Consider the following 24,084-nt stretch of genomic DNA (forward strand, 5'->3'; position numbering starts at 1 on the left):
TTGTTGCATGGATCGTATATATAATATGATGATCTCGCACACAGGTTATGTCCCTGTGTCGGCCACGACTGGGGTGTGAATAATACTCTGGGCTTGCGTCAGAGTATTAAAGAGGGGATTGTAAGAATATAATCCTGAATACTCCTAAACCTACTCTTGTAAATGCGTGGCCCAAGGGTGACTGTCGTTTAGTGTAGCAGTTTAGGGTTTACTTTAGGCCAGCTACAATACGTGCTGCTCTGTACATTTTGCACTTCCACATGTTCTGTTCCCGTTTCATATCCTGATTTTGTATATGTTTTCGTGTGAAACATCCTGTTAAAACTGTGCATAACTCTTGTGTGACCTTGACTGTGTGCAAAGCACATTCTGTAATTTTCCACTGCTGACACTCCCTGCGAGGAGTGTATATAAACGCCCCGACGCAGCTGCGCGTTGGGCACGGCTGAGAATAAACCAGATTGATTTAACTCGTGTGGTTTGCTCTCCTTTGTCCCAGGAGTACTCCTTTGGTAACGCATCTGAACAGCACACAGCGCAATCCTAACAACGATTCACCCTCACAAATCCTGGCAGTAGACTCCTGGTTCAGAAGGAGTGAATAAGCATGGGAAGGTGTTCATCAAAGGCTAGAACAGGTAGCTGGCAGGTATAAGTGCTACGCTGACAAGTACAGAGAGGAAACACCCATACGCTCTCCTTGCGACAGAGTGTGGGTGTCTAGAAAGGAGCTACAAGACCCCAACTCATGCTGAAAACTCCATGCCAGATATGTTGGTCCCTTCAAGGTCCTCCACAAAATCAATGAGGTATCTTACAAACTAGAGCTCCCACCATATTGCCACATGCCACCAATGTTTCATGTGTCTTGCCTAAAACCTGCTATTCAAGGTCCCCTAGCCACCAACATGCCCAACAGTGGATCTCCCTCTACTTCTGGGGGAGAGGGAGATCCAGTCTATCAGGTTCACAAGATTCTCAACTCCCATCAGAAAGCCCCAGAAAGGAGATTTCTCCCAGAGTGAGTGCCTCAGGGGGTGGGGGGCCTGTCAATAACAGTGCCGAAATTTTGAGGTAGGAGCAGCATCCAAACATGGTCGCTACAGACTACATTTCCTAAGTGCCACAGCACCCCTCCTCTCTGGAATATTAAGGGTACACATTTCCCATTCTCCCAGTAATCAGCCCCTCTATATAAGCACAGCAAACACTCAAATACATTACAAAGTATTGCTCAGTGTTTAGTACCTGATCAAACCAAGCCGCTGTTTCTAGTTCCTGACTTCCCGTGAGTTTGAGCCTGTATTCTATTTATTTCTGCCTTTGAACTTTCACCTGACCATTGATAAACTGTTTGCACATCAACCAACCTTTCCAACCCTGACTTCATCTTTTGGCTCTCAATTTGGATTTCACTTCCAGTTTGCGATGCACCCGCTCTCCCCTGCACCTGCATCCATAAGTGCCTGCATCCTGACAGCATGACATTTACAATTACAGCATTTAGTATACACATTTATCCAGAGTGATTTACAGAACTGCTTTGTATTCCCAATCAAAAAAATGGATGGTCGATCTAGCCAATTCATGCCAGAGGTTCAAAGGAAGTGCAGTGCAGAATGGGATGTAATATGTACTTTAAGGTAGGTGGGCTGTGGTCCATTTTTGGCTTTGCTGGCAAACATTAGAGCTTTACATCTTATAATGAAGTAATAAGGTGGTATGGGAGAACTGGTCAAGGTTGAAAAGTCTTCCATCTACAAAGGTTGGATGGTGTTCAGAGGCAGAGTTGCTATAGTCCAATCTCAAGATGGCTGAGGACTGAACAAGCACCTAAGTGGCCTTTGTGAACAGGAAATGCTAGATCATCATGATGTTGTAAATGAGAAATCTGCATGACCAAGTCAGGTAAGCAGTGTAAGGCAAAAAGGATAATTGGCTGTGCAGAACAATCCCGAGGCTACATGCACTGTCAGATGGTGTGATCAAAATACTGTCCATAGAAATCACACGATCTTGACATGGAGATGAATTTCCAGGGATTTACAGCAGCTCCATATTGCTGGAATTTAGTTTCAGCTAGTGAGTTACACTCAATGATGAGATATCTACCAGACATCATGAGCTGTGGGCAAAAAAAGTGTTGAAGGGTGTGATGGATGAGTTAAGGGTCATTGGCATAACAGTAGTATAAAACCCATGTAAGGCATTCCAGCATAAGAACCTTATCCCATCTGTGAAACATGGTGGTGGTAGTATCATGGTTTGGGCCTGTTTTGCTGCATCTAGGCCAGGACAGCTTGCCATCATTGATGGAACAATGAATTCTGAATTATACCAGTGAATTCTAAAGGAAAATGTCCGGACAGCTGTCCATGAACTGAATCTCAAGAGAAGGTGGGTCATGCAGCAAGACAACGACCTTAAGCACACAAGCTGTTCTACCAAAGAATGGTTAAAGAAAAGTAAAGTTAATGTTTTGGAATGGCCAAGTCAAAGTCCTGACCTTAATCCAATCAAAATGTTGTGGAAGGATCTGAAATGAGCAGTTCATGTAAGGAAACCCACCAACATCCCAGAATTGAAGATGTTCTGTATGGAGGAATGGGCTAAAATTCCTCCAAGTTGGTGTGCAGGACTGATCAACAGTTACCGGAAACGTTTAGTTGCAGTTTTTGCTGCACAAGGGGGTCACACCAGATACTGAAAGCAAAGGTTCACATACTTTTGCCACTCATGGATATGTAATATTGGATCATTTTCCTCAATAAATAAATGACCAAGTATAATATTTTTGTCCCCTTTGTTTAACTGGGTTCTCTTTATCTACTTTTAGGACTTGTGTGAAAATCTGATGATGTTTTAGGTCATATTTATGCAGAAATATAGAAAATTCTAAAGGGTTCACAAACTTTCAAGCACCACTGTACATCCCAATTTACGCTATGCCTAAGGACCCTCCAGATCTACTCCTTTACCTAATAAAATTAACAAAAGGCTTGACTAAACAGATATGTTTTCAGCCGAGACTTAAATGCTATGGCTGTATCTGAGTCCCAAACACTACTTGGAAGGTTATTCCATAACTGTGGGGCTTTGTATGGTGGATATAAAAAAAGTGTACACACCCTGTGAAAATGATAGTTTTTTCTGATGTAAAAAAATGAGACCACAATAAATATTTTCAACACTTTTCCCACCTTTAATGTGACCTATAACCTGTACAATTCGATTGAAAAACAAACAAATCTGTTAGGGGGAAAAACAAAAAAAGTACAATAAGCTGGTTGCATAAGTGCGCACACCCTTAAACTAATACTTTGTTGAAGCACCTTTTGATTTAATTACAGCATTCAGTCTTTCTGGGTAGGAGTCTATCAGCCTGTCATATCTAGACTTAGCAATATTTGCCCACTCTTCCTTGCAAAAGCACTCCAAATCTGTCAGATTGCAAGGGCATCTCTTGTGCACAGCCCTCTTCAGGTCATCCTAGAGATTTTCAGTTGGATTTAGGTCTGGGCTCTAGGCCCAATTCTAGGCCATTCCAAAACTTTTTTTGGGGTCATTGTCAAGCTGAAAGATGAAATTCCTCTTCATCTTTCTAGCAGACACCTGAAGGTTTTGGGCCAAAATTGACTGGTATTTAGAACTGTTCATAATTCCCTCCATGTTAACTAAAGCCCCCGTTCCAGCTGAAGAAAAACAACCCCAAAACATTATGCTTCCATTGCCATGCTTCACCGTGGGTATGGTGTTCTTTTGGTGATGTGCAGTGGGTTTTTTTTTTTGCACCAAACATACCTTTTGGAATTGTGGCCAAAATGTTAAACCTTAGTTTCATCAGACCATAACTTTCATGGTACAGGCACTTACAGATCTAAATGCAGAAGAGCGTCGTAGAGAAGATGGTGACAAAGCCGAAACGTGAGACGAGAATCGGAGTCATAGAACAAACGAGGGTCGGGCAATTAGCAAACAACATTATAGGGAAGAGACAAAAGAGTAAACGAACAGGGAATCCAGAGTCAGAAGAACGAGGGTCAGTCAGAGAATTACAAGGCTCGGTATGTGCCGTGGAAGGCAGAACAATACTTCGCAATGAGATGAAGAGAGTGAGAGGCTTATATAGGCAGGGGGACTAATTGGAGTAATGATTGACAGCTGAGTCAGTAGTCAGGAGACAGAGGGTGCTGTGAATTGTGGGAGGTGTCCATATTTGTAGTTTGGGCAGGTTCAACGGGTTTACTGACAGACCCCCCCCAGGAGCTCCCACTGGGAGCTATAGTCTTTCTGGGACGCCCCATACCTCTGGGTGCAGGTTTGTCTGGATGTAGTGTGTGGAATTCTTGCTTGAGGAGTGGATCTAGGATGTCTTTGGCTGGATCCCTGCTCTGTTCCTCAGGTCCATAACCCTCCCAGGCTACCAGGTATTCGATCTGCCCTCTTTTACATCTAGAGTTGAGGATCTTGTTTACCTGGTAGATGGGTTCACCTTCCATGAGAGCTGGGTGTTCTTGATCAGGTAAGTTCTTGGAGAGGGGCCCTTGGATGGCAGGTTTGAGGTGTGATACATGAAACGTGGAAGATAGTCTACTGTGAGGGCGAAGTTCTAGTCTGTACGAGACTTCGTTGATATGGTCCAGTAACTTAAAGGACCCGATATAGTGTGGCTGAAGCTTTCTGCAAGAACTGGATTCCTTGAGATTCTTGGTTGCTATCCACACTCTGTCAACTGGGTTGAATGTAGGGGTTTCTGCCCGATGCATATCTGCATACTTCCTGTACTTTGTATTGACGGTCTCGATTTGTTGGTGGACCTCCTCCCATACGGCCTGGGTGTGAATGAACCACCCTTCAATGGCTGGAACCTGGCTGGGTGTGTTGTCCCAGGGGAACAAAGGCGACTGGTAGCTGAGTATGCACTGGAACGGTGTTAGTTGTGTTGCAGAGTGCTTGAGGGAGTTCTGTGCATACTCAGCCCATGACAGAAAGTGTGCCCAATCCCCCTGATTATGCATGAAAAAAATTCTCAAGAAGCAGCCTACTTCTTGGTTGGCTCTCTCAACTTGTCCATTGGATTGTGGGTGGTAACCAGAAGTGAGACTGAGAGATATCCCTAGTTTCTCCATGAAAACCCTCCAGAAGCGTGAGATGAACTGTCAACCTCTGTCACTTACAATGTCTTCGGGGAGACCATAATAACAAAAGATGTGTTGAAATAGTAGTTCTGCTATTTGTGCTGCGGTGGGAATGCCAGGTAAGGTAATCAACTTGAGGGCTTTTGAGAAGCAGTCAATGGTTACCATAATTGTTGTGTGATTTTGTGAGGGAGGAATGTCCGTGATGAAGTCTATGGCTATGTGGGACCATGGTCTTTGAGGCACCGGGAGGCGACAGAGCTTGCTGGCAGGTAGAGTTCTGGGTACCTTGGCTTGTGTGCAGCTTGAACATGATGCAATGAACTGGTTGATCTCAGTGAGCATGTTCTCCCACCAGTATTCATTTTGAAGCATCTGGTGGATGTGATGGCTGCCCGGGTGTCCAGTGGCGGGTGATACATGTGCCCACATGTTTGCTTCTAAACTGCTTCGGTACATAAAGTAGACATGGTGGAAGCTTCTTGGTAAGTTGTTGGGGCTGAGAGTTTCTTATTTCTCTGTCTAAGTCCCACGTGATAGACTGGATGAAGCACTGAGAAGTGATGGGGTGTGCAGAGGATTCCTGTTGAGGGGGAGCAAAGATGCATGAGAGATCATCAGCCTTTGTATTCTTTGAACCAGGGTGGAAGGAGATGGTGAAATTAGACCTCATGAAGAAGAGGGCCCATCTGGCCTGACGAGGGTTCAACCGCTTAGCCTTCCTGAGATATTCTAAGTTCTTATGGTCTGTGAAGATAATGAATGGGTAGTTGGCCCCTTCCAGCCAGTGGCACCACTCCTCGAGGGCCAGCTTGATCCCGTATAACTTTCGGTTTCCCACATCATAGTATCTTTCTGCTGGTGAGAGTTTCCTCAAAAAGAAGGGCACTGGATGAAGTTTTTGTTTTTCCTCGAGGCATTGGGAGAGAATCGCCCCCACTCCTGTGTCAGAGGCATCAACTTCCACTGTGAATGGTTTGGAAGGGTCGGGATGTTGTAGGATGGGTGCTGAAGTGAATGCTTTCTTAAGACAACAGAAGGACTCTTCTGCTGTGGGGTTCCATTGTAGTTGCTTGGGTCCCTTCTTGAGGAGTGCCATTAAAGGGGCAGTGATGGAACTGAAACCTCTGATAAACTGGCGATAGAAGTATGCAAAACCTAAAAAGCATTGAAGTTCTTTGACAGACGAGGGAGTGGGCCAAGATGCGATGGCAGAGACCTTCGATGCGTCCATACAAACCCCCTCAGCACCAGTGGTGGCTGGTAATCTTTCAAACAGGGGAGGCTGGTCGGTTACGATATTTCCAGATTTTAAAAGAAAAAACATCAATTTTGCCCATACTCTTGCCTCTGATTTGGCTGATTGTTGGCAGCATCACAAACTGTGAAATAACAGGTTCTATTGGCCCATTAGCCTACTGTCCAATATACATGATGGTGGTGTTGGGGGGGTATATTTTAATATTTTATATTTTAAAATTGTGGCATGTTGTTTAAAAATTGATCATTATTGAAAGCAGCTCTTTGTCAGGAACCTCAGCAGTAGAGCTGGGTGCCACACATTTCATTCAATGACACTTTCCCTATATTTTACTTATTTTGACTGAGAAATATTTTATTGACAATTTTAATAACCCTTCACTTTTAATCCAGGTCTGTAGTGTGAAATGTTCTCGGCTGTGTTTTTGTTTAAAAATGTTTTCCAAATTGTAGCTGTGTTTAATTCATATCCAGAAAAATATAAATTCCAATATAATATACTCAGCATAAACATTTTAAATAGATTCTATATTTTTGGTCCATCCATTACATATTACTAAAGTAGCCTATTTACTGTTGTTGATGTGGGTCACTTGCTGTTAGCCAATTCACTTTCTCGTACCAGGAGAGCTGAAAGGAACGAGTATTATTCCCTACCTTTTTCACCAAGTCAATTTGAGGCGTTGGTCTACCCTGCTCTTTAATTTTAATTTTTTCCTCGAAAGGAAGACTGGCAAATGGCTTCGCCAAAATTAAATCAGCAATGCTTGGCCTCCGTGCGCAGCTTTCTTGCTAGCTGACTAGCCCCCTCAAGTTCAAGTTCAGTCACTCAAATAAACGAAATTTCTGGAACTAAGATAGCAAACTTGACAACACTATATTTACACTTTATTTACAATGCAAATATATACAAACTAAAAAAGCTGGTAGAAACCGTATGTAATGAATGAAATTGAAATGTAAGCTGATCTCTTACAATACACCACAGCACTTGTGAATCCGCATGGGACTGAACTGAAATTCACCGCTGCCTGTCTATAGTTGAAACGAGCTGTCAATCAAAGAAAATATCCAGCCGCTTTCACCAATCACCAGTCTCCTCGCGAAAACTGCCATGTCCCTCCCATGTGAGGCTCGGAGTCCGTAGGCGGGCATTTTCGCAGTATTTGTCCAATAACCTTCTTGCATTTTGAGATTGAAAAGCACAGAGCTCCCAAATGCCATTGAAGTCCACTGAGGCTGGGAGTCCGTGAGACTCCGTGGGCGGGCGTTTTCGCAGTATTTGTCCAATAATCGTCTTGCATTTTGAGATTGAAAAGCGCAGAGCTCCCAAATGCCATTGAAGTCCACTGAGGCTGCGCTGCATCGCGCTGTCACGAGGGGGAAAAACTCACGCACGCATTAAAGTTATAAGAGAATGATTTTGCACTGTAGTTGGGTTGAGCACATATATTTCTATGATTCTGGATCTGAAATAGCAATGTTATAAGGTCGGCTATAACATAAGCCTAGCGCAATTCATCCTACACGATGTTTGTCATTTTTAGAGGAGGCTGAGCCTCCCTCATTGTCTTAGAGCAATCGCCCGTGCTCAGCACTGATGACATACCCCAGGAAGGAGATACGTGTTTGGTGGAACTCATATTTCTCTGCTTTAACATAGAGATGATTCTGGAGCAGGTGTTGTAGAACTGTTCTAACATGTACTTGATGGCTCTCTTCATCTGGGGAGTATATAAGGATGTCATCAATATAGGCTATGACATACTGACCCAGCATGTCCTGTAGCACGTCATTGATGAAGCACTGGAACACACTGGGCGCGGAAGAAAGGCCATATGGCATCACCCAGCATTCAAAGTGACCGGCAGTGGTACTGAATGCCGTTTTCCACTCATCTCCCTTCTTGATCTGAATGAGATTGTACATGCTGTGTAGACTGAGTTTAGAAAAGATCTTAGCAGAATGAAGTTGTTCCAGAGCTGCAGGAACTAGAGGAAGTGGATAGGGATATTTCACCGATACATGGTTCAGTCCTCTGTAGTCAATACAGGGGCAAAGCCCTATGCCTTGTTTCTCCAAGAAAAAGAAACCTGCTGAGGCCGGAGACCTAGAAGGGTGGATGTAACCCTGCTTGAGAGCCTCCTGAATGTAGTCCTGCATGGCTACTTGTTCCTTCTGTGACAAAGGGTAGATGCGTCCCCAAGGTGGTGACATGCCTGATAGGAGGTCAATAGTGCAGACATATGGCCTGTGAGGTGGTAGAACACAGGCCTTTCGTTTGCTAAAAATAACCTTCAGGTCGAGATAACATTCAGGGACATTGTCAAGGATATTAGGTTGGAGGCTCTCCACAGAGGTGGATGCTAGAGTGACTTGAGGTCAAATGATGCAACTCTGAAAGCATGCAGGAGACCATTGTAGAATATCCTTATTCTGCCAAGAGATGAGAGGGTTGTGAAGCTGCAGCCACTGGTAGCCCAGGATAATATCATGACTTATGGTAGCAGTGAGGTAGAGTGAAATGTGTTTGGAGTGGATGGCAACAACTTGGATGCAGAGAGGAGCCATGCATACTTCCACCCAACCAATTGCACACTTTTTTTGGGTTAGCTGTGAGACCCTCATGCCTCAGCGACTCTAGGATGGCCCTTAGGTGTTCCAGATGCTGCGGCCAATCATTACTATAAATGATTATGTTGTCCAGGTATGTGGCCGTGTAGGCAGTGTGAGGGCAGAGGATCTTGTCCGTGAGTCGCTGGAACATAGCGGGCACTCCAAATAACCCAAAAGGGACTGTGACAAATTGCTGTAATCCAAACAGTGTGGAAAAGGACATTTTCTCTCGGGATAGAGGAGTCAAGGGGATCTGCCACTATCCCTTCATTAGATCCAGTGTTGAATAAAAGCGAGCAGTGCCTAACCGATCAAGCAACTCATCAATGCAAGGCATTGGGTATGTATCAAATTTAGACACCGTGTTGACTTTTCTGTAGTCCACACAGAACCGGACTGACCCATTGGTCTTGGGAACCAGGACCACTGGGCTGCTCCAGTCACTGTGGGACTCCTCGATTATGTCCATTTTGAGCATGGCCTTCAGTTCATCCAGAACCACCTTTTTTTGTGTTCAGGCGAGCGGTAAGGGCAGCTACGCACTACCACCCCCAGGGGCGCCTCAATGTGGTGCTCTATGAGGCAGGTATGACCGGGAAAGGGTGAGAACATGTTGGAAAATTCCTTTTGCAACTTGGCCACCTCCGTGAGTTGGGCCAGTGTGAGGTGGTCTCCACAAGGGACCGGAGTGGTTCGAGGTGTTACTTTAGTTACCTCCGGCCCCAGCTCCGCCTTTTCCGGGATTACCGACGCCAACACCATGGGGACCCCCTTGCTCCAACGTTTTAACAGGTTGAGGTGGTAAATTTGCAATGCCCCACCCCTATCCATTCACCTCACCTCATAGTCGATGTCCCCGACTCGCCGTGCGACCTTGAAGGGCCCTTGCCACTTGGTGATAAATTTGGAGCTCAACATGGGCAATAATATGAGCACTTTGTCTCCCGGTGTGAACTCTCTAAGGTGCATGCGCCTGTCATACAGCTGGATTTGACATTCTTGTGCCTGCCCTAAATTCTCTTGGGTTAAGTGCATGAGTGTGTGGAGTTTTGCGCGCAGCTCGAGAACATATTGAATTTCATTCTTGCTAGGCAAAGGTCTCTCCTTCCAATTTTCCTGTAGCACGTCCAAGATGGGGGCGGCACAGTGGTGTAGTGGTTAGCACTGTCGCCTCACAGCAAGAAGGTCCGGGTTCGAGCCCCGTGGCTGGCGAGGGCCTTTCTGTGTGGAGTTTGCATGTTGTCCATGTGGGTTTCCTCCGGGTGCTCCGGTTTCCCCCACGGTCCAAAGACATGCAGGTTAGGTTAACTGGTGACTCTAAATTGACTGTAGGTGTGAATGGTTGTCTGTGTCTATGTGTCAGCCCTGTGATGACCTGGCGACTTGTCCAGGGTGTACCCCGCCTTTCGCCCGTAGTCAGCTGGGATAGGCTCCAGCTTGCCTGTGACCCTGTAGAAGGATAAAGCGGCTAGAGATAATGAGATGAGACGTCCAAGATGCCACGCGGCTTATGCCCATATAATAATTCAAATGGTGAAAACCCTGTGGAGGCTTGCAGGACCTCTCGTACTGCAAATAACAGGGGCTCAAGCCATTTATCCCAATTATGTGCATCCTCACTTACAAATTTCCAAATTATGGAATTTGTTTGATTAAAACACTCCAGTAAGATTGTGGGTGATAGACACTGGTGCGGATAGGCTTAATCCCCAATAATCCATACAGTTCGCGTAGTGTGCGTGACATAAGTTCAAACTACTAATTTAAGGTCAGACAATGTAAGTGACACTGCAGTTAACAATATAACTGTATCAGATCAGCAATTAGAATGTTTTACTCCCCTTAGAGAAATTGAAATACTTTCATTAATCTCTGCATCAAAAGCCTCAACTTGTGTACTAGATCCCTTACCCACATGTCTATTTCAAACAGATAATACCTGAAGTAATTGAACCGCTTCTAAAAATAATAAATTCTTCTCTTAGGATTGGCTATGTACCCAAATCCTTTAAACTAGCAGTTATCAAGCCCCTGATTAAAAAACCTGACCTTGATCCGTGTCAGCTGTCCAATGAAGGAGAGAGAGCAAGAGCAGAGGGAGCTCTCTCCCCAACCAGACGACTGTTCGTATGGGTGGATGGAGCACAGAAGGACGGCAGGCCAGAACTGAGTTCACAAAACTCTTTTTATTGACACACTTTTCAGCATCCCACTCTCCCAGACACATGCTCACACATCAGTTGTCTGGTTGGGGAGAGAGCTCCCTCTGCTCTCGCTCTCTCTCCTTAAATAGGGTGCGGTCACTGGGGAAGACACGCAAACACATTAATTGACATCAGGTGCAGTGATTCTGCCACTTACCTTCCCTGACTCCACCCTCCGGTCACAGACCGATGCTTGACCATGCCCCCGCTGCCACAACTACTATTGACCTTTAAAGCACTGAATGATCTTGCACCACAGTACCTGAGTGAAATTCTGGTCCTCTATTACCCCTTTTCCACCAAATCAGTTCCAGGGCTGGTTCGGGGCCAGTGCTGGTGCTGGTTCACAACTCGTTCAACTTGCGAGCCAGCTGAGAACCAGTTTGCTTTTCCATAGCTCGCGGTGCTAAGCGGTGCGTAATGTCATTACGTCGCTGTATACGTCAGTTACGTCGCTATGTTTGCATAAACCTTGGCGGGAATATCAAAGCAAAAACAACACGGAAGAAGCAGCAGCAGCAACAACAACAACAATAATAATAATAATGGATGACTTTGCATTTGTATAGCTGCTGCTTCTCGTCGCTTAAAAATGGCGATCTTTCGCGGTCTTGTTATTGTTGTTGGTCTTAACAACTCCGCCCCCCACTGACATAAGCGGTTCTTTCCTCTGGCCCAGCAGAGAGTTGGTGCTAGCCTGGAACCAGTTTTTCTGGCCCCAGAGCCAGTTCTTTGTCAGTGGAAACAGAAAACCCAGTTCCAAACTAAGCACTGGCCCCGAACCAGCCCTGGAACTGCTTTGGTGGAAAAGGGGCATATGACCCACCATGCCTACTTAGATCAAAAGGTGCAGGCTATCTGCTGGTACCTCGTATAGTGAAGGCTACATCAGGGGGCAGAGCCTTTTCTTACAAAGCCCCAAAGTTATGGAACAGCCTTCCAAGTAATGTTTGGGAATCAAACACAGTCTCAGCATTTAAGTCTAGGCTGAAAGCATATCTGTTTAGTCAAGGCTTTTGTTAATGGTGTTTATGAGGTAAAGGAGTAGATCTGGAGGGTCCTCAGACATAGAGTGTTTTGGTAAACTGGGATGTATGGATGCTGTCAGTCCCCCACTCGCTTGTTCACTCAAGTTTGTTGACAGTGTAATGGCTGGCTGCTTTATGTTCCGGGGCTCCCTCATGCCTGTGTTACCTTCTGGCTCTCCCCTTTTAGTTATGCTGTCATAGTTAGTTTTGCCAGAGTCCCTGCTTGTACTCAGTGCAATATGTATACTGTTCCGACTTATTCAGGTGACTTTGGGCATACCTAACAATCTGTGTTTTCTCTCTCTTCCCCCCCTCCATCTGTCCCTCTGAGTTACATGTCAGTCCTGGGATCAAGATGCTGACCTCTTCTGCTCCTCAGACCTGCCTGATCCATCCTGGCGCCCTGTGTCTGGTTGGAGTCTCATCGCATCGCTCCTGTGGAGGACAGCCCCATATGGACCGTTGAAAGTCGCACTTGGAAGATGCTCTGGACTCTTACAGTAATGCTTTTATGGCTGAGGACTACAGTTGACTTGCTAACTTTAGGACTGCAGTTGTCATGAACAGTTTTGCACTCAAGTTTTCATCAATGAAGAGTTTATAACATCAATGAAACTGACTTCATGTTAAAACTGTTAATGTTATAGTCATGTTGTTGCCCAAATGAGGATGGGTGCCACACACCACCGACGGACATCCCCGTGAATCTCTGGCCAATAGAACCGGGCCATTATTTAGGCTAGTGTTTTATCTTGCCCTAAGTGTCCAGCCATGGGATTAAAGTGAGCCACATGGAATACAAGTTCCCTACGGCCCTTTGGGATCAACAATTGAGTCATCTGTTCTCCAGATTGAGTGTCCTATGTTACTCGGTACAATCTATCCTTAATAATAGTGAAATAAGGGAAGGCCGGTGTCACACTCGGCTGGAGAGTTTGACCATCGATTACTCTCACTTGGTCAAACTCATGCCGCAGAGTCTCATCTTGCAATTACTCTAACGGGAAATCCCCAAGGGAATCTCTGAGAGAGGGAGGAGGGGTGGGGTTCTCCTCAATCCCAGTATCACCCTGACACGGTGCTGACGTAGACGGCTCTGTGACAGCTTCCCCAGTCAATTCCACACCAGGATCTTCCCGTGACGTATTTACACAGGACCCACCTCTCATTATGTGTTCCATCAATTCTTTAAATCTGGGCCCATCAGTTCCCAAAATTAATGAGTGGGTGAGACGAGGGTTAACCACTGCCTTAATTCTATGTGTTTGGCCCCGGAATAGAACATGGACAGCACTAGAGGGCAATTGTGAACATCCCCGTGCACACACAACACCTTCACCACTTGTGCTCTCCCCAATGCCTCACCTTGCACCAGGCTTTGGTGGATTGAGGTCTGGTTACAACCAGAATCCACCAACGTGTGATATGTATCCTCTTGAACACTTACTGGTATGCGATACATTCTGGCCTGATCGGGGGCGGTCTCTGGTATGTCAGGGATCTGGATCACAGCTCCCACCTCTTTGCGGAGCTCTGATTCTGGAGATGGTCTGACTCCCTGCCATGCCAGCACACTGGCCCAGGCTTTTCCTCTGCACCAGCGTTATGGGTGTCACTCACCTGAGGAAAATGGGAGGGCACCATGGGTGCGACAGGCCAGCTGGGGAGGAGCCGGCTGCTGCCTTCACGGTGGGGGAACGGGGTGGGGAGGGGAAAGAGAGACCGAGGGGGGAAAAGGAGAGAGAGAGGAGAAGTGAGGAGAGACGCCTCATCTGCCTGCCATCGGAACCACCTCCACATGGTCCTCCGCCAACTCGATGGCTCATTCTAGCGACACCAGGCAATGACACTGGACCCATTCTGCCATTCCTTCTGGAAGTCGAGAGATGAACTGTTCCAGTGCCACAAGATCGATGATCTCGTCAGTGTCGCAGTCTTCCTCCCTCAGCTACTGCTGGCAGGGATCCCGGAGTTGCTGGCCGAATGCAAACGGCCGGCCAACCTCCTCCAATGCCAGCATCCGGAAACGCTGGCGATGTTGTTCCAGGGAGCGGCCAACATGCTGCAGGGTGGCTTTCTTCAAGTCAGCATACACCAGTCAGCTGTCAGCAGGGAGCTGCTGCGCTGCAAGTTGCGCCTCGCCAGTCAGGAGTGGGAGGAGGTGTGTCGTGCGCTGCTCGAGCGGCCACCCCCATGTCTTGGCCGCTTGTTTGAAGAGGGTGAGGAACGCTTCCAGGTTGTCCTGCGGGCCCATCTTCATGAGGGTGCCCACTGTGGTGATGATTGACGCAGCTGCTGATGCGAGCAGATGCCGGAACGCCTGGTGATCTTCCTGCTGGGCCAGCATCAAGGCTTCAAAGCATTGCTCTTGTTCCTTTCAGAGGGCAATCAGTGCTTGATGCTGGTTCTGCTGGGTGGTAGCAAGGGCAAGGATGAGCTCTTCGAATGGGGAGGACTCCATGGGGTGGTTCCCTTCTGTACTCCCAGGTTTTCGGCACCACTGTGACAGATCCTGATATGGGTGGAGTACAGAAGCATGGCAGGCGAGTGTTGATGTTCACATATACACTTTATTTTTAGCTATTTTGTTCAGCTTTCCAGCTTTACTCATTCATTCATTCACTCACACACTCTCACACACACATGTGCATGCACGCACGCACACACACACACACACACGTGTTCTGTTCGGGAGAGACCTCTTCTCTGCTCTCCCCCTCCTTTTATGCTCCACCATCCCTGCAACAAACACACACATTAATTGACATCAGGTGTAATGATTTAACCACTCACCTTCCCCAGCCCTGCCCTGCCCTCCATTCACAAACCAATGCTTGGCCATACCCCCACTGCCACACATGTATTTGAGGAGTCTGCCACATGCTGTTGGGCAAACTCCAAACATGTTTCTTGAAGCAATTACTTTTTTTTCTGGCCATGCTTCCATAAAGCCCCACTCTGTGGAGTGTATGGCTTAAAGTGGTCCTGTGGACAAATAATCCCATCTTCGCTGTGGATCTTTGCTACTCCCTCGGTGTTATCTTTGGTGTCTTTTTTGCATCTCTGATTAATGCCCTCTGTGCCCAGTCTATGATTTTTGGTGGGTGGCCTTCTCTTGTCAGATTTGTAGAGATGACATATAATTTCCATCTTGCTATAATGGATTTAATGGTGCTCCCTGGGATATTCAAAGTTTAGGATATTTTTTATACCCCAACCCTGATCTATACTTCTTCACAACTTTGTCTCTGACCTGTTTGGAGGCTCCTTGGTTTTTATGTTGCTTGCTTAGTAGCGTTGCAGAGTCAAGGTCATTCCAGTACAGGTTGATTTATACAGACATCATGTGACAGATCATGTGGCACTTTGATTGCACACAGGTGGATCTTAATCAACTAATTATGTGACTTATGAAGTGAATTGGTCGGACCAGCTCTTATTTATTGGTGTGACGGAGTGCCTGTCACTATAGTTGAGTATGTGCTCTGAGTATCATGCCAATGAGCCTGGTGCTTTGGCATTGTGGTTAGGGTGCAGGTTTAGCACCCTGTAGACCTGGGTTCAAAGCAGGATAAAGTGATTGTTCTCTTGCTTTGTTACAATTGGTTTCATACAATTACCTATGCACATCCCAGATTTCTGTTTTTTCATCTTAATTATTGTTTGTGTCACAATAAAACAACAACTTGCCCCTTTAAAGTTTTTGGCATGTTATGTAAATCAAATGGTGCTAACCCCCCCCCCCCCCCCCCATCATATTAATTCCAGCTTGTAATGTGACAAAAACAGGACAAACACAAAGGGGGATGAATACATTTGCAATTTACATTTGGCGACAATGAACAAACAAGAAACAAAAACACATTTGAGGACTTAAGCATCTCCTGAACTTCAAAACATCATGAAATAATGGAAAATGGCCAGACAAGTGATTTGTGAATCCAAACAAAATAAATCAGAGGAATTTACAAACCTTTCATACAGCAATCACTACAAACTCAAGCCTTCTTCGACTCAGCTCCCTTCTCTCACAGCAAAAGGTTCAAGAGTCACCTTTCTCATTGTCTTTTGGTAAAATCCTTTGTTCTTTTACCCTTTGTCACTTCACAAGGAACCTGGAAGAAACTTTTATCAGTTTCATGGTTTGTTCGATTCTAGCAGCCCAAAACATCATAAGCATAGGGCATTTTGATGACTAGCAAGGTGCCCTAGCGATAATATCGTTTTGCGAACAGTGAGCTTAGCTGAACACCACTTCATGTCTTGCATGTCTGATGAGGCGGATGTGATGGATGCACTACTAAAAATTAGCTTCAATTTGAAAAAAAATTGCTGCCCAATAGATGGCACTTCTGGGCCATGGCCCAGTGGTTGAGAAACACTGATCTAGAGCTGTTTTCAAGTTTGAAGCCAAATAATAAATAGTTCAGGATGTCATAGTGTCCCAAATCTAGTAGCTGGTTTGCCATATGCTTTTCAGGTGGAATAAATGCATTTGTGGGTAAATTAAGAAGAACAAGCCTTTATTTTGTCACATTTAACCCACACATACGTGCGTGCGTGCACACACACACACACACACACAAACAGAGCATGCAGCGGGCTGAATAAATAAATACATTTGTGGGTAAATTATATGGATCTGTGATGCCTGCTGGAAGAGAATAGCAGGGATAATTGAGAATCAAGTGGCTGTGGTTTGTTTACACCCGATACTAAAACTTGTAGCATCTTAGCAACCTTCTCAAAAATGCATACAAAAAGCCCAGAAACTCCTATTTACCTGGGCAAAAATGATACAGGATTTATCTCGTAGTGTCCTGATCCCCAGATCTTTAACCTAGCCACATATAACAAGTTGTAGTCCTCCATGCTCTTCCAGGTTTTCATCAGTTTGTCCATGTAGAATGATATCTGCAGCACCAGGTAGTTTGAGACATTGGGGAACTCAACGGATGGATAATTTTCCAACTCATAATGAATTAATAACTTTATGTAAACATGATAAGTTGATCAGCAGAGCTGATGGGGTCGTGCATGTACAGATACAAATAATTATAAATATAAAAGACTATAAATATACACAATCTTTAAAAAAAACTTTAAATCTGTTGATTATCTGTTAATTATCTTAGCGTTACGTTAATTAATAGTATGCATAATGTCAGTAACGGCATTAAGAGCACAAGCTCAAGACAGCATCCAAACATGGCTGCTCCGGACTACAACACCCAAGAGTCACAGCACCCTCTATCACCTGATTACTAATTGCACCTGTCTCTCACTCCCCTGTAATCACCTCCCCTGTTTAAGCTCAGCTTTCACACACTCACATCGCAAAGTATTGTTTAGTGTCTATTCACCTAACTTTACAGAGCCGTTTACTTTCCTCCTAACTTCCAGTGTTTCAACCTTTGTTTACTTTTGCTCCAACCGCGTTCCTTTGTCTTGGCCACGTTATCCTGCTCGCCGATTGACTGACCCCAGCCCGTTACCTCGACTACGATTCATGCTTCCTGATTTGGCTCAGTCAGCTTTATGCTTCTCCCTCTCTCCCCTGCGCCTGCATTCATAAGTGCCTGCATCCTGACACATAACTATTGTCTTTGTATTTAGTTACGGCTACAATAGGATCAAAGTTTATTCTACTAATATCAAATTAAGCTAGTAAAATTTTCTTTCATTGAAAAAATCCTTCTTTTTTAGCATGTAAGGATCTATCCCATTGAGTGGTTTCTCAAGCCACTTCTTTTGAGTGTACTTCTTGGTTTTAATTACTTTCTTGTTTGCTGTACAAAATCATGGCAATAAGTTCTTGTGTTAATTAACCAGACTCCACTTTTGGATAAGTAATCCCTTTTGACTGAGAATGCCCTGCATGCATGGTTTTATGTTGTCTTCTGGCACATCCATTCAGTTTTAACTACAGTACATACAATTAAAAACCGTTTGTTTTATTGCATTTATTTAATTCCCAGGCTCCCATCTGTAACAGGGAGTGATGTTGCATGCCATTAATGCACTGTACAATAGGTTACTAGATTCTAATAGAATAGATGACTCAAAATAATTGGGGATCTTTTTTAATGGGCCCCAACTCGTTACAAGTATGAATAGGTGGGCCTCAAAGCAGAAAAGGTTGAGAACCCCTGATCTAGAATATCTTCACAATGAGAATAACCCCTGCTGTCTTGAAAACAGCAGTACATGACCAAATGTGATTATAATCATTTGTAATGGAAGTGAAGAAGGGGAGGCCTTTCGAGATGGTCTGCAGCTGGATGGAATCCAGCAGGCAAGTGGTGCGATTGCTGGACAAGCTAATCTGCAGGCTCTTTTCTGTAGAAAGAGCCAAAAAAAAATGGTCTAGGGAAAGAGGAATGAAAGCGTAATCACGAAGTGAAGGAATCAAGGTAGGAGAGAAGGATTGGCAGTAGGTGTGAGATAAAGCTTTTTCCCTGATCACAATTTTCCAATTAACAATATTGTGATACATGTCCAGAACCAGTCTTTAAAAGACTCAAAAATTAGCATTTCCACCATTTCAGGTTGAAAGAGTGTAGTGGAGGCATAATAATTAATAATTACCAGCTATGCAGCTGGGAACTGTGGCAATCGCACAGCAAACTGTGGAAAAATCCGCTGGACAGTGCATGAATTTCACTCAGTTAAAAACAAACAAACAAACAAACAAAAAAAGCCAGAAGACAGTATTCTTTCATAGACATTATTGATAAATAATTTGTGAGGTAAACATTTATAAATACACACTCACCTATGAAACATAGGAGAAAGAGATATGCCTTCATCATGGATTATTAGCTAGGGAGTAAGAAAAATTTCACATTTTAAGTGATCAGTTTAAAACTTATTTCATTGTTCAGTTTACTGTATCTCATTATTTTTTCAAAAAGAGCAGCATTGTATGCCACATAATGACAGCAACAAAATTCAGTTTCATTTAATGAATCAGCTTTTCAGGTAGTAAAATATTTAAAACACACTCGTTAAAATGATTGCCTTTAAGTAGTATTTTTTAAACTATGCAGAAATACTGTCTTTTCTGGAAGCAATGACATGTCATTAGGGACATAATTATTTCAGGTTTTGGAAAATTAGAGTATACATATATATACTCATATGCATGTGCTTTTCAGGAAGCTTTTCAACACACATATTAAAAAATGGTAAAAGAAAATGGAGACATCACCCAATAACCAGAAAAGTTGTGCAAATATTAAATACCATCATAAAACATTGAATCATACCTGTCGTCTAATAAAGTCCACTGTTGCAGTAGCTCTGCGTTTCTTCACTGCCAGCATCTGAGTTTGACTGATTACCTGGATACCAAACCCTTAAAATCCTAAATCTCTTATGTAAATCAGTCTCAAGCATCTATACAGAAAAAAAGTTTAAGACAAAAAAAAAAAAAATCCACAGAGGCTGATTTCCATTTTCACTCTCATGCAAGTCAAAACCAAAGTTTTTTTTTTTTTCTGAGCATCATATCAGTGAAAGGGGGTGAAAAAATGTGCTTGTTTTATGAGTGTTGGATTATACTGAATATTACAGAGCCACTGCATAGTAACAATAAAAGATTGTGAACTGAGAGACATTGAGAACTGGGGTTCAGTCTAAATGTGACCTAGACCTAAATTCACACATAGGGACAAAGAGTATACATTATAGTGAGACTGTTTTAGGTAATAGTTTTGTAATGTGTTAAAGTTCTATTGCCTTACCTGCTGGCTGGAATACAGTACATCAGGTAATATCTTTAGAAAACTGAGTTAATTGAAAACTGAAACGGTTTGAAGATATAAAGTTTATCTTCTCATGTTGAAAAACTCACATTTTTCATACAAAATGCATCATGGATCTAAGTGACATGTTTTCCAATATCTCTGATGACGTCACTCCCAGCATTTTCCTGCTGACTTGATGCACGTTGTCAAAATGGAGAACCGGTTCAAAATTAAATTTCTTTTGATTAACTTGTGTAAATTTTTTGTGGATGTGCCCATATAATATAAAGAATATTACATGGTGGTGCAAATATATGTTTATCTTCATGTGTTTGAAAATATTTTCATTCACTTGCTTTGCTCATTCATGATATATACATTCACCACTCAAAGATATACTTCATATCTTCACGCCACCGTGTAATATCCTCAGTATATTACTCAGTGTATACAGTATATTGTATTTAGTATATCACTTTTAGAACTTGTAAAAGAAAACGGGAAATATGTTCAGATCACAGTGCAGAAGAATTACTGGAAACATTTTATTTTAATTCAGCTAATCATAAAAAGTATCCATAATAACAGAAGCTCAGTGAGACATAAACTGGTTGGAGCTACTTTCGTACACAGTTTGTCATTGGTCTAATGTAAACAAACAGATTCAAACAATTTGAATAGATTTTCTTCGCAAACAAAATGTACAACTATTGGTTTGCTTAATACAAGTTCAAGTTCAAGTTAGCTTTATAGTCACATGTTATTAGAATACAGAGTACACCTAAAAAAAGGAAACTGGCTTGCTGTTATATTTACGTAAGTGTAACATGTATTTTCAATGAAATAAATTCATGTTTCCAAAATCATTTTCTTCTTCTTCTTTTGGCTGCTCCCGATTAGGGGTCGCCACAGCGAATCTTTTGTCTCCATTGCTCCCTGTCTTCCGCATCCTTCTCTACCACACCTACCACTTTCATGTCCTCTCTCACCACATCCATGTGTCTCCTCTTTGGCCTTCCTCGTTTTCATGTGCCTGGCAGCTTCATCCTCAACATTCTCCTTCCAACATGCTCTGCATCTCTTCTCAGGATGTGCCCATACCATCTCAGTCTCATCTCTCTTAGCTTAATTCTCAAGCTCTTCACATGTGCTGTCCCTCTGATGTGCTCATTCCTTATCCTTGGACAACCTTGTCACTCCCATTGCAAACCTTAACATCCTCAACTCTGCCACCTCCAACTTTGCCTCCTGTCTCTTCCTTAAGGGTACGGTCTCCAATCCATATATCATAGCTGGTCTCACTACTGTCTTATACATCTTATCTTTCACTTTTACTGGGACTTTCCTATCACAAATGACTCCCAAAATCCTTCTCCAACTGCTCCACCCTGCCTGCACTCTCTTTCTCACCTCACTATCACAGCCCCCATTTTCCTGCACAGTTGACCCCAGGTACTTGAATTCACCAACTTTCTTTACGTCTACTCCTTGCATCTTCACTACACTCTCATCCCCATTCTCATTGATGCACATGTATTCTGTTTTGCTACTGCTCACCTTCATTCCTCTTCATTCCAATGTGTACCTCCATCTCTCCAAACCCAACTCAACCTCCTTTCTACTTTCACCACATATCACAACATCATCTGCAAACATCATGTTCCATGCTGACTCTTGCCTCACTTTGTCCGTCAAGCTATCCATCACTATGGCAAACAAGAAAGGACTCAAAGCAGATCCTTGATGAAGTCCCACCTTCACCTTGAAGCATTTAGTCATTCCAACTGCACACCTCACTGCTGTTTCACTGTTCTCATACATGTCTTGCACCACTCTAATATACTTCTCATTCACTCCACACTTTCTCATACAATACCATAACTCATCTCTTGGCACTCTATCGTATGCCTTCTCCAGGTCTACAAACATACAATGTAGCTTCCTCTGGCCTTCCCTGTACTGCTCCATTAACATTCTTAAAGCAAAAATTGCATCCGACGTGCTCTTCCTTGGCACAAACCCGTACTGCTGTTCACAGATTGCTACCTCTCTTCTCAGTCTTGCCTCCAATACCCTTTCCCATAGCTTCATGGTGTGGCTCATTAATTTTATCCCTCTGCAATTACTGCAGCTCTGTACATCTCCCTTATTCTTGTATATTGGGACTAGCACACTCTTTCTCCATTCATTTGGCATTTTCTCATTCTCTAGGATCTTATTAAACAATCTCGTTAGGGACTCCACAGCTGTCTCACCCAAACATCTCCAAGCCTCAATCGGGAAGCCATGTGGTCCGACTGCTTTCCCAGTCTTCATTCTTTTCATGGCTGCCCTCACCTCATCCTTACTAACCAACTCTGCTTCCTGATTTGCTGTCTCCAATGAATCTGACCTTTTCTCTCTTGGATTCTCCTCATTTAATAAATCCTCAAAGTACTCTTTCCACCTTCTTAATACACTCTCTTTGTTTGTCAGCACATTTCCATTTACATCTTTCATCACTCGTACCTGCTGTACATCCCTCGCTTCCCTGTTTCTCTGTCTAGCTAGTCTGTACAGGTCTTTCTCTCCTTCTTTGGTCTCCAGTCTTTCATACAACTCCTGGTATGCATCTGCTTTCGCCTTCACTACTGCTCTTTTTGCCTTCTGTCTCATCTCTCTATATAACCGCCTGCTTTCCTCATCTCTCTGATCGTCCCAATTCTTCTTTGCTTGCCTCTTCTCTTTTATAATTTCCTGCACTTTGTTCCACCACCATGTCTCCTTGTCTTCCTTCCTCCTTCCTGATGACCACCCTAGCACCTTCCTGCTGCCTCTCTTACTAGTATAGCGGTAGTATCCCAATCATCTGGCAGACTTCCATTACCACTCAATGCTCGTCTCATTTCTTCCCTAAACTCCTTCTGATGATCATTCTCTTTTAGTTTCCACCACTTAATCTTTGGCTCCACTATTTCACGCTTCCTCTTTTTCACTTTCAAGCTCATCCTGCACATGACCACTCAATGTTGTCTGGCTACACTCTCCCCTTTCATCACTTTACAGTCTCCAATCTCCTTCAGGTTACCCCTTCTGTGGAGTATGTAGTCCAGTCCAGCTGTGTAGATCTTCCTCCACTCTTAAACATCACCCTGTGCTGCTCTTTCTTCTCGAAGTATCTACTGACTATTGCCAAATTCATCCCCTTTGAAAAATCAACCACCATTTGCCCTTCCACATTTCTCTCTCTTACACCATATCTGCCCATCACGTCCTCATCTACTCCATTCCCCTCACCAACATGTCCATTGAAATCTGCTCCTATCAGCACGTGCTCCTTCCTCGATATACTTTCTACCACTTCATCCATCTTTTCCCAGAAAAACTCTTTTTCTTCATTCTCACATCCAACCTGTGGGGCATACGCACACACAACATTGATTACCACTCCTTGAATCTCCAACTTCATGCCTATCACTCTATCTGACACCCTCTTCACATCAATCACACTGTTGACCAACTCTCCCCTCAAAACAATACCAACACCATTTCTCTTTCCATCAACTCCATAATAAAACAACTTGCATCCACCTCCAATGTTCTTGGCCTTGCTTCCTTTCCACCTCGTCTCCTGCACACACAAAATGTCCAACTTCCTTCTTTCCATCATACCCGCTAACTCTCTTGCTCTGCCAGTCAATGCTCCCACATTCAGTGTCCCTACCCTCAATTCTAAGCTCCTTCCTTTCCATCTTTCACGCTCTTTCCTAACACGCCTCCCCCCTCTCTTTCTCCTTCTCCGTTTTGATGCAACAGTAGCATATTTTCCACTGGCACCCTGTTGACCAACAGTACTGGAGGCTGTCGTTGTTAACCCAGGCCTGACCGATCCGGTATGGTATTCTTTTCAATCTGCATGTTAGATTTGGCATGGTTTTACGCCGGATGCCCTTCCTGACACAACCCTCTCCAATTTATCCGGGCTTGGGACCGGCACCAAGAGTACGCTTATGCACCCCCAGTGGCTGGATTTCATGTTTCCAAGATGAACATGATTAAATCGTGTAGCATTTGCATGAAATTCAAAAACCTCACATGAATTAGATTAATT

General features: G+C 44.0%; 1 protein-coding gene across 1 annotated transcript in view; it reads right to left on the reverse strand.

Annotated features, from left to right (window-relative positions):
• Positions 1 to 19,567, reverse strand: part of LOC132889864 (lithostathine-1-beta-like) — a 59,470-nt gene extending 39,903 nt beyond the window's left edge. Inside the window, exons 1-2 of the mRNA XM_060926690.1 lie at positions 19,515 to 19,567; positions 19,022 to 19,068 (exon numbers count right to left, since the gene is read on the reverse strand). Of these exons, the coding sequence (XP_060782673.1) occupies positions 19,022 to 19,058 (37 nt within the window). The 5' untranslated portion in view covers positions 19,059 to 19,068; positions 19,515 to 19,567. The remainder of the gene's footprint in view (positions 1 to 19,021; positions 19,069 to 19,514) is intronic.
• Between the last annotated feature and the right edge of the window lie 4,517 nt (positions 19,568 to 24,084).

Source organism: Neoarius graeffei, chromosome 8 (assembly GCF_027579695.1).
Source record: "Neoarius graeffei isolate fNeoGra1 chromosome 8, fNeoGra1.pri, whole genome shotgun sequence".
Taxonomy (NCBI): domain Eukaryota; kingdom Metazoa; phylum Chordata; class Actinopteri; order Siluriformes; family Ariidae; genus Neoarius; species Neoarius graeffei.